The sequence below is a fragment of the Sinocyclocheilus anshuiensis genome, unplaced genomic scaffold (genome assembly GCF_001515605.1).
Source record: "Sinocyclocheilus anshuiensis isolate Anshui unplaced genomic scaffold, SAMN03320099.WGS_v1.1 scaffold1543, whole genome shotgun sequence".
NCBI lineage: Eukaryota > Metazoa > Chordata > Actinopteri > Cypriniformes > Cyprinidae > Sinocyclocheilus > Sinocyclocheilus anshuiensis.
Genome location: NW_015551074.1, coordinates 644900 through 656092, shown reverse-complemented (window position 1 = coordinate 656092; position 11193 = coordinate 644900). Strand labels below are relative to the sequence as shown.

Sequence of the window (11193 nt, the reverse complement as noted above, 5' to 3'; positions counted from 1 at the left end):
TGTGTGTGTGTGTGTGTGTGAGTGTGTGTGTGTGTGTGTGTGTGCCGTATTACAGCACAAGAGGTTTTAAAGAAGTTTAAAGAAGTCTCTTCTGCTCATCAAGGCTGCATTTATTTGATCAAAAATGGAGTAAAAACAGCAAAATTGTGAAATATTATTACAATTTAAAATAATGTTTTTCTATTTTAATATACTTTAAAATGTAATTTATTTCTGTGATGCAAAGCTGAATTTTCAGCATCATTACCCCAGTCTTCAGTGTCACATGATCTTCAGAAATATTATCAATGTTAGAAACAGTTTTGCTGCTTGTCTTTTTAAATTTTTTGTTTGGAACCACTGATACTTTTTTCAGGATTCTTTGATGAATATAAAGTTAAAAAGAACAGCATTTACTTAAAATAGAAATCTTTTGTACCAATATACACTAATGTTCAAAAGTTTGGGGTCAGTAAATTATTTTAATTTTTTTAAAGAAATTAATACTCTTATTCAGCAAGGATGTGTTAAATTGATAATAATTGACAGTATAGACTTATATTGTTAGAAAAGTTTTCTATTTGGAATAAATGCTGTTCTTTTAAACTGTTTATTCATCAAAGAATCCTGAAAAAAGTATCAGAGGTTCCAAAAAAGTATTAAGCAGCACAACTGTTTCCAACATTGACAATAAATCAGCATATTAGAATGATTTCTGAAGATCATGTGACACTGAAGACTGGAGTAATGATGCTGGAAATTCAGCTGCGCATCACAGAAATAAATTATATTTTAAAATATATTAAAACAGAAAACCATTATTTTAAATTGTAATAATATTTCACAATATTACAGTTTTTTCTGTATATTTGGTCAAATAAATGCAGCCTTGATGAGCAGAAGAGACTGCTTTAAAAAGTAATAAAAATCGTACTGATTCTAAACTTTTGAATGGCAGTGTAATGTGTGTGTGTGTGTGTGTGTGTGTTTTCTCTGCACCGTCGCTCTCAGAAACAGATGGAGTGTATTTCCTGCACACCTCCACCAAACACAAAAAGAAAGGTAGAAGCTGATGGACTCTGTGTGTGTGTGTGTGTGTGTGTGTGTGTGTCCAGTCTTCTCCTCTCCTGCTAGTTTCCCAGCTGAATCTGCTCCTGCTTCATGAACTCCTCACACGCGTGTGATTTGATGTGTTCGGTCTTACGCGTCCACACAGAATCTGTTCCCGATTGAGGCCGATCGATCAGCTGTGTAGAGCTCCAGAATCACAGCAGAAGATGCAGATTCCGTCTGGACACGCTTGTGTGCTTCTAACGGCGATTATATAACGAGATCTGCTCTTTCCTCAGAACATAGGAAGAACTACACCAAAAACAGCATCAACAGCCTGACGGACACGTCACAGTACCATGTGGAGGTGAGACACGCATCCGTTCAGGAGAATAGACGGAGATGAGTGAAGATCTGATCATACTAGGATCAGTTCTGACTCTGTATTAAACAGTTAGACACACATCAACACATGAACTCATCCTCAGAAACCAGGAAAATACAACACAGGTGACATTAAAAGGATAATTCATCCAGAAATGATCATTCTGTCATCATTGACTCCTGTATGACTTTCTTTCTTCTGTAAAAGAAGATATTTTGAAAGTGTTGTCCATGCAGTGGAAGTCAATGGGGTCCAATGTTGTTTAAACTTTAACGTTCTTCAAAATATCTTATTTTACAAAAGACAGAAAGTCATACACTTTAAATATGAATGAATTGGTATAAATATGAATTTGGCTGCCAGTGTAAATTCTTTGTCCTGAAGCATGTTATTTAGGCATCATACTATTATAGTTTTTAATTAATATTTTAGAATGCGTTTTTATTTTTGTTTTGCATTTTTATTTTCGTTTCAGCTAAAGTTTTAGCAATTTTGTAATTTTTTGTAGTTTCTGTTATTTTTATATATGTCTGTGTAGATTTTAATAATCGGTTTACGTTTTAATTATTTTAGTGCATCAAGTTAAACTAAATGAAAATGAGAAACTAACCACTAATAAGCTACTACTAAATATTGTAGAAACTTAATTTTCTGTAAAGTTGCTTTGCAACTATTTGTATCATAAAAAGCGCTATACAAATAAACTTGAATTGAGCTTGAATTGAATTGAATGAAAATGACTTTTTTATATTTTATTTTTATTTCAGTTAACATTTATTATATTTCATGTAACAAAAATGTTTTTTATTTTTAATTTTAGTTTCAGTTTTAGTTAACTATAATAACCACATTATGACACACCTTTATTTCTATAGAGCTTTATGCAATACAGACTGTTTCAAAGCAGCTTCTCCGTAATAAACAGGAAAGTAACAGTGATAATGTTGCAAAATTCATCAATTGTGAAACAAATTCAGTTTTACCTGTAAAGCAGCTCCGCAGAAGTCTTTATTCAGTTCAGGTTTTATTCTCATCCAATAGTGTCAGTGCAGTTCAATCAAAAAATGTTACTGAATATTAATTCTTTTAAACCCTAAAAGCAAAGCAAAGCCAAGTTGAGAAGCTCTGTGTTTTTCTGTCTGCTTTGAATCAATAAAGCGCTATAGAAATAAAGGTGACTTGACTTTTGTCTCCTGCAGCATCTGTCCACGTTTGTGATGGACCGCAAGGAGGCCATGCTGACCATCGAGGACGGCATCAGAAAGCTGCGTCTGCTGGACGCTAAAGGAAAGGTTTGGACGCAGGACATGATCCTGCAGGTGGACGGGAAAGCCGTCAGCCTCATCGACCACGACAGCAAGGTACGCAGGGATTAAAGTTCCGTCGCTACGACGGATTTCCATCAGTTAATAAAGACAGTCACTTGCTTCATTCCTGAATGATTCAGTCGTCCGAACGAATCAATTGAATGAATGAATCAGTGATAAAATCAGTGACTTGCCGCCACCTGCTGGCGGACTTAGTTTAATTTTTATCGTATAATTTCGTATTTCTGTATTCAAAATTGTATATTTAAAACATTAATCTCCACATGAATTTATGAATTTAATTGCACTCATGCCACCTCCGAGCCTCATTAAACGTCTGAAAATGTACCTACAAGCCACTTTTGTGTTCTTCTGCACCACCTCTGTAGTACAAATTAATTTATTAATACTAATTTCATATGATTGGTAACTTATTTGTCTTATTCTACATATTGTTTTAAATAGAAATTTTAAAAAGATTATAAACATACATTTTTGAATTTGACGTAGATGAAAATTATGCCATTACAAAGGTAAAAAGAAAATACTCCTGTCAGTCACTTTAAGGAGTCACATGTCACCTCGTATTAGGAAGGCTAATTTTTGATCATCATTTTTGATTATTGATCAGAAGGTGATTGATGATGATGATGAAGATGATTTTTAGACGTTTAATGAGGCTCAGAGGTAGCATGAGTGCAATTAAATTCATAAATTCATGTGGAGATGAATGTTTTAAATATACAATTTTGAATACAGAAATATGAAATTATACGCTAAAAATGAACCTAAATCCACCAGCAGGTGGCGGCAAGTCACTGATTTTATCACTGATTCATTCATTCAATTGATTCGTTCGGACGACTGAATCATTCAGGAATGAAGCAAGTGACTGTCTTTATTAACTGATGGAAATCCGTCGTAGCGACGGAACACTTTAATCCCTGGATACGAACCCACCGATCCGCCGTCAGACCCCCGATGATACGTGTGTGGCCTGATCACATGCATGTGTGTGTGTGTTTCAGAACGAGCTGGAGAACTTTCCTCTGGGCTCAATCCAGCACTGTCAGGCCGTGATGAACGCCTGCAGCTACGACTCCATCCTGGCGCTGGTGTGTAAGGAGTCCAGCCAGGGCAAACCGGACCTGCACCTGTTCCAGTGCGACGACATCAAGGTCGGGCATCACCGCAGTGTTTGTCGCGTTCACGCGTTTGCACAGTACTGACCGTGTGCTTTGTCTTCCTCAGGCCAATTTGATCCACGTGGACATCGAGAGCGCCGTCAGCGACCACAAGGGCGGGAAGGCCAAGAAGCGTCCGGAGGTGCTGAAGTAAGTCCAGCGCTTGTCAATTATAAAGATGCCTGTTGCCACGGTAATGCAGCATCCGCTTCTCTGTGCCCCGTCAGAATGATTCTGAAGAGTGACGGAACTATCCCTCCGCCCCCAGGAGGCCCCGCCCCCAAGCCTCCAGGAGCTATCAATCAAGCGGACGCCAAGAGCCGAGTGGCCAGTTGGTCTGCGTGGACCAATGAGCAGCAGGAGCGTGAGTGGAGGCGTGTCTGTCGTTAACCCTCGAGTTCCTGTCCCAGAGTCTCATTGTGTGTGTGTTTGTCCTCAGATGATCCACAGAGACATTACACAGAGCTGGAAGACTCTCCTGAAATGAGCGCAGCTCAAGTGGACAGAGATGTGGTGAGTGTTTACACTGATACACGACGACATCCTGTTCCTGCTCCCACGGATCCTTAAAAAGTCCTAAAAAGTATTACATTTGATTGTTAAAATAAATTTTGTTAAAAGTCTTATTTTTACTTTTTTTTTAGATGACGCTTTGACTTAGACATATGTGACCCTGGACCACAAAACCAGTCTTAAGTGTCAATTTTTCGAAATTGAGATTTATACATCATCTGAAAGCTGAATAAATAATCTTTCCATTGATGTATGGTTTGTTAGGATCGGACAATATTTGGCTGAGATACAACTATTTGAAAATCTGGAATCTGAGGGTGCAAAAAAAATCAAAATATTGAGAAAATCGCCTTTAAAGTTGTTCAAATTAAGTCCTTAGCAATGCATATTACTAATCAAAAATGAAGTTTTGATATATTTCCGGTAGGAAATGTACAAAATATCTTCATGACACATGATCGTTACTTAATATCCTAATGATTTTTGGCATAAAAGAAAAATCTATAATTTTGACCCATACAATATATTTTTGGCTATTGCTACAAATATACCCCAGCGACTTAAGACTGCTTTTGTGCTCCAGGGTCACATATCTAAATACTTCACCGACATAAAACTACCGAATTAGCATTATATAATTTTTACTATTCTTTGGGGATTTGCCTGTTCTCGTGACAACTCGTGGCATTTATGACAGCGTATTACGTATTGTCTCTGTCTCTTGAACGCGAAAGGGAGCGAGAAGGAGAAGAAAATGAGTAAATGTAAGTTCAGTTGTAAGTTGATTCTTTATGTTCATAGGGGTGTGGGATATGTATGCAGTTATATGACCCAAAAATTCAAGATACACTGGCATTTTTACCCCCAATGATTTTATGTCAAATTTATATCGAAATATGTAGTTATATCAAAATATCACACGAGAAAGAGTGCCGTTTTTCCCAAATATCAGCACGATTGCAACTGTGATATTTATTTTATACAACAGTTAAATAAACAATAATTTAACATTGTGGGTTACATTTTAGACACAATACTGTCAGTATTGTTTGTTTTTCCTTTATTTCGCCAACGAAAATTTCAGAATGAAACCACAGCAGAACCGAGTCTCTGAGCAACACACAGCAGTGATTCGTTACTGAATGAATCTGCGTTTTAAAAACAATCTCATTGCATTATTTATGCTAATGCCACTTCTGTCACGTCTGCACTGTTAAGCTATTTTGTTGAAAACTATTTCATTTGATTGGTAAGTTCTAATTGAACTTATTTTAAATGTTAGAATTTGACATAAAAGGTGATGCATACAAATGTAAGTATAGAAAAAAATTCCTTATATAGGTAAAAATGCCCCTGTAAATCATTTTAAGGTGACAAATATTGCCATTTAATAAAAAAGTTAATTTCTGTCACTGCTGTGAACTGACCACCACATAGAATATGAATAATATGAACGTCTTCACGAGTCAGCTGTTCACAACAGGCCTAAAACACTATAAAACACAAAATATCATCTAATTTTATATCATCATCAGAATCTTTGAAAATATCGAGATATAATTTATTGTTAATTTTGCACACCCCTAATGTACAGTATTAATTTTTATTTCTTCAGGTCTTAAAAAGCCTTAAATTTGACTTAAAAATGTGATTTCAATGTGACGATTTCATTAAAAAACAGGCTGAATTGGGGAAACAAATTGCGATTGCAGTTTATAATGCAATTTTATAATATAATAATATTTTGCAGTGGATAAAAGGCATCCTGAAGACTTTCAGTCAGATTGATGGTTTGTGTGTGCGAAAGTCACGTGTGTGTGTGTGTGTGTGTGTGTGTGCGAGAGTCACGTGTGTGTGTGTTTGTGACTGTGTGTGTGTGTCGGCAGCAGATGGTAAAATACTGACATGTGTTACAGCAAATCCTCAATCACATTCTGGATGACATCGAATACTTCGTCACCAAACTGCAGAAAGCCGCCGAGGCCTTTAATGAGCTCTCCAAACGCAAGAAAACCAAGAAGAGCAAAAAGAGAGGACCGGGAGGTGAGCGTCACCTCACATCACACATCCACATCATCCTCATCGTCAGTGTGTCATGAGTGTGTTTGCTGTGTGTCTTCAATCAGAGGGGGTTTTGACGCTGAGAGCTAAACCTCCGTCTCAGGACGAGTTTATCGACTGTTTCCAGAAGTTCAAACACGCCTTCAACCTGCTGGTGAGTGACGATAGCCAGGTCCCCATCCCAGTAACGAACATTTTTAGCAGGAGAATCTCATTTAGATGATCTGTGATGTGATTATTGTTTGTCGTTCCAGGGGAAGTTGAAGAACCACATTCAGAACCCCAGCGCTGTAGATCTGGTCCACTTCCTGTTCAATCCTCTCAGACTGGTGCGTCTTCTGATCACGTGTGTGTGTGTGTGTGTGTGTGTGTGTGTGTGTGTGTGTGTGTGTGTGACAGCCGTTCGGTTGGACTGACGTGTGTCTGTTTGTGTGAGTGTGGTGTGTGAGTGTGTGGGTGTGTGTGTGAGTGTGTGTGTGAGTGTGTGTGTGTGTGTGTGTGGGTGTGGAACAGCCGTTCTGTCGGACTGACGTGTGTCTGTGTGTGTGTGTCTCAGGTGATCCAGACGTCTGGAGGGGTGGATCTGGCTAAAAGCGTGATCGTTCCTCTCCTCACCAGAGAAGCCATTGACTTCCTGCACGCGGCGGGTTCGGCGGAGGAGAGACACCTGTGGGTCACACTGGGAGATGGATGGACCAAATGCAGGTACTGGAACGACTCTCTTAATAGAACAAAACTGACCGATATTTAAAACTTTTCATTGAACAAAATCAAACATCATTTAAATCTCTTAACTGAACGAAAACAACTGATATCTAAAAATTTTAACAAAACAAAACCGGCCGATATTTAATTCTCCTAACTGAACAAAAATGACCAATATTTTAATCTCTTAACAGAACAAAACCAACCAACATTTAAATGTCTTATTAGAACAAAACTGATAAATCTCTAAATATAACAAAGACGACCAGACATTTAAATATTTGATTAATAGATCAAAACCAACCGATATTTAAGTCTCTTGACAGAATAAAAACGACCGATATTAAAACATTTTATCAGAACAAAACTGATATTTAAATATTTTATCAGAACAAAACCAACTTGTATTTAAATCTCTTTAAGAGAAAAAAACTGACTGATATTTAAATCTTTTAAATCGAATAAAATCTAACAACATTTAAATCTCTTAATTGAACAAAACCAACTGATGTTTAATTTTTACAGAACAAACACGACCGATATTTAAATCTCTTAACCAAACAAAAATTGAATAAACTGAATAAAAACGACCAATGTTTTAATCTCTTAACAGAACAAAACCAACCAACATTTAAATGTCTTATTAGAACAAAACTGACCGATAATTAAATCTTTAAATAGAACAAAGCCGACCGACATTTAAATATTTTAATTGAACAAAATCAATCATTTAAATCTGTTAACAGAACAAAATTGACAGATATTTACATCTCTTAACTGAACAAAACCGTTCGATATTTAAACATTTTAACAGAACAAAATTAACTGATATCTAAATATTTTAACAGAACAAAACCAACTAATATTTAAATCTCTTAACAGAACAAAAATGACTAATATTTAAATGTCTTAATAGAACAAATATGACCGATATTTTAATCTCTTAACAGAACAAAACCAACCAACATTTAAATGTCTTATTAGAACAAAACTGATAAATCTCTAAATATAACAAAGACGACCAGACATTTAAATATTTGATTAATAGATCAAAACCAACCGATATTTAAGTCTCTTGACAGAATAAAAACGACCGATATTAAAACATTTTATCAGAACAAAACTGATATTTAAATATTTTATCAGAACAAAACCAACTTGTATTTAAATCTCTTTAAGAGAAAAAAACTGACTGATATTTAAATCTTTTAAATCGAATAAAATCTAACAACATTTAAATCTCTTAATTGAACAAAACCAACTGATGTTTAATTTTTACAGAACAAACACGACCGATATTTAAATCTCTTAACCAAACAAAAATTGAATAAACTGAATAAAAACGACCAATGTTTAGCTCATTGGTCTGAAAAGCGAGGTGTGCTCTGATTGGCCAGTTATCCATTGGGTTGTGATTGGCCGAATACCTCAAGCGTGTGACGGAAATGTTACGCCCCTTACCACATTGTGATGATGCCGTGTCCGGCCAGAGCGACGAGACATAAACATGAAACCCCATTATAAATTAGGCATTTGTTGCATCCAGTGGGGACATAATTAAAATCAATCATTTAAATCTGTTAACAGAACAAAATTGACAGATATTTACATCTCTTAACTGAACAAAACCGTTCGATATTTAAACATTTTAACAGAACAAAATTAACTGATATCTAAATATTTTAACAGAACAAAACCAACTAATATTTAAATCTCTTAACAGAACAAAAATGACTAATATTTAAATGTCTTAATAGAACAAATATGACCGATATTTTAATCTCTTAACATAACAAAACCAACCAATATTTAAATGTCTTATTAGTAAAAAACTGACCGATAATTAAATCTCTTAACAGAACAAAACCGTCCGCTATTAAAACATTTTAGCAGAACAAAACTAATTGATATTTAAATAATTTAACAGGACAAAACTGACCGATATTTAAATGTTTTAATCGAACAAAATCAAATAACATTTAAATCTCTTAACAGAACAAAAAAAGCATGTGTATTGTGAAAAGTGCTTTAGAGATACATTTGTCTTGTGTGGAGGTTGGAGTGGCCGAAGGATCACCCGTTTCCTCCGCACACGCTGTGTTTCCGGGACGGCTGGGAGCCGCCGGTGCTGGTGTCTCGTGAGCAAGACGTGGCTCAGCTGGCGGATAGGCTCGGCGCGGCGCAGACCGAGGTTCAGAGACCTGTGGACGTGAGATGCTCTTTCACCTTTAACACTTACGGTGTGACGCTGTGAAGTATTTGATGAAGTGAAAGCGTTTTTTTTCTCTCCCGACAGCAGCCGGTGGTCCAGGACTTCCCCGGCGCAGACGGGTACGGCTACAGTAACACTTCTTACAAGCGTTTGCACCTGCTGGAGCCAGACATGGCCGTGGCTGCTTTTAAACACGCGGTCAGCCGTCATGTAGATAGGTAAAACCCACCGGGGTACAAGCGACCGCACCGCGCGCCTTGGAGAACCAGCTCAGCGCGCGCTACGCTTCTGGGTTCATTCTGCTTCTCAAACTCTCAGCTCTGACCCGAACTCTCAGTCTGTTAAAGTGTCTTCAGACGGAGTAAAGACTCTCTTCCCGTCTCGTTCTCGAGCTCTGAGACGCTCCTCCACGGCGGCAGCAGTCGGTCAATAACAACATTCATCAGTAGATTCAACATTTAAAGAGAGCGAGCTTGTGTTTAAGAGATTACGCTGCAAAAAATCACGTTCTTCCTCAGCATTTTTGTCTTGTTTTGCAGTGCAAATATGCCAACATTGTTAAACCAAGATACTTTACTTGAGATGCAAAAGGAATAAAGTTAAAAAAACACACCAGAAAACAATTATTTTCCATATTCTAAATGCTAAGCAGATTTATTTAATTAATTAATTATAGACTTTTTAAAAGTTTTAAAAATAATAAAAAAAAAATTAATTAAGATAAAAAAAATACCATTCTCACACACACACACACACATACATAAACCACACTCTGATATCCATACCAACACACCCACACAATTATAATGACATCATTTCAATTCAATTTCAATTATTTTTTTCCAGCAGAAGCAGAAAACATGAACAGAACAAGTATCTGCTCCATAAACCAAACCTGAGAAAATGGTGCAATAAGGTGGAAAAGAATAAAAAGCTGAAAAACACTTGCCAACAGAATGAAAGCCTATTAACAAAGAATGCATGATTTTATGCTTGTATTGCACTGGGATTAAATACAGCCATTTTAATGGGGACATTTTTGTCCTATTTTTGCACCTTGTATAAAATAGATTTACTAAAGGAAATGAGTGTGAAATATTATTTATTTGTATATATTTATCAATATAATTCCAATAAAAACACACTTTTGACCAAATTTATGCTGTTTGCATTAACGGCAAATTTGATTTTAAAAAACAAGTTTATTTTTCTGATTATTAGCAGATATTTGCTTTTGTTTTAAGCTTAAAGTCACTTAATTTTGATTATTATTTCAGGAAAACAAGGCAATAAAACAACAGCTTAAGTCATTTTGCTTCTCAAGTGAATCTGTCCGTTTGTACTGAAAAACAAGGCAAACGTGATTTTTGGCTGTGTCTCATTTGTTGAGGTTCTTTGACTCTTTCTCTTCAGGAACCTGGAGGCTCACGGCCGGATGCAGAGAAACTTTGCCAAATCCAGATATGACTTCGTGGCCAGAAACAACACTGAACTGTCTGTGATGAAAGACGAGGTGGTGGAGGTACGTCACGTGATGATGATGATGATGATGATGATGATATGACTGATGATGTGTCATGTGACGTGTCGATCTGATTGGCCGCCAGGTGCTGGATGACAGGAAGCAGTGGTGGAAGGTGCGTAACGGGATGGGCGCTTCGGGATACGTGCCAAACAACATTCTGGAGATCAGCAGAGCGGTGGACCTGACGGGCCGCGGGGAGCCCATCTACAGCCACACCATACAGGTGATACACACACACTCACACACACACACACACACACACACACACACAC

The 11193-nt window shown here is 36.8% G+C and overlaps 1 protein-coding gene across 1 annotated transcript in view; it reads left to right on the top strand.

Moving 5' to 3' along the window:
- Positions 1 to 11193, top strand: part of eps8a (EGFR pathway substrate 8a, signaling adaptor) — a 43055-nt gene that overhangs the window by 23566 nt on the left and 8296 nt on the right. Inside the window, exons 4-17 of the mRNA XM_016452176.1 lie at positions 1329 to 1396; positions 2614 to 2775; positions 3750 to 3899; positions 3973 to 4055; positions 4133 to 4269; positions 4345 to 4418; positions 6335 to 6461; positions 6545 to 6633; positions 6734 to 6808; positions 7036 to 7184; positions 9240 to 9393; positions 9481 to 9614; positions 10810 to 10918; positions 11004 to 11144. Of these exons, the coding sequence (XP_016307662.1) occupies positions 1329 to 1396; positions 2614 to 2775; positions 3750 to 3899; positions 3973 to 4055; positions 4133 to 4269; positions 4345 to 4418; positions 6335 to 6461; positions 6545 to 6633; positions 6734 to 6808; positions 7036 to 7184; positions 9240 to 9393; positions 9481 to 9614; positions 10810 to 10918; positions 11004 to 11144 (1652 nt within the window). The remainder of the gene's footprint in view (positions 1 to 1328; positions 1397 to 2613; positions 2776 to 3749; positions 3900 to 3972; positions 4056 to 4132; positions 4270 to 4344; positions 4419 to 6334; positions 6462 to 6544; positions 6634 to 6733; positions 6809 to 7035; positions 7185 to 9239; positions 9394 to 9480; positions 9615 to 10809; positions 10919 to 11003; positions 11145 to 11193) is intronic.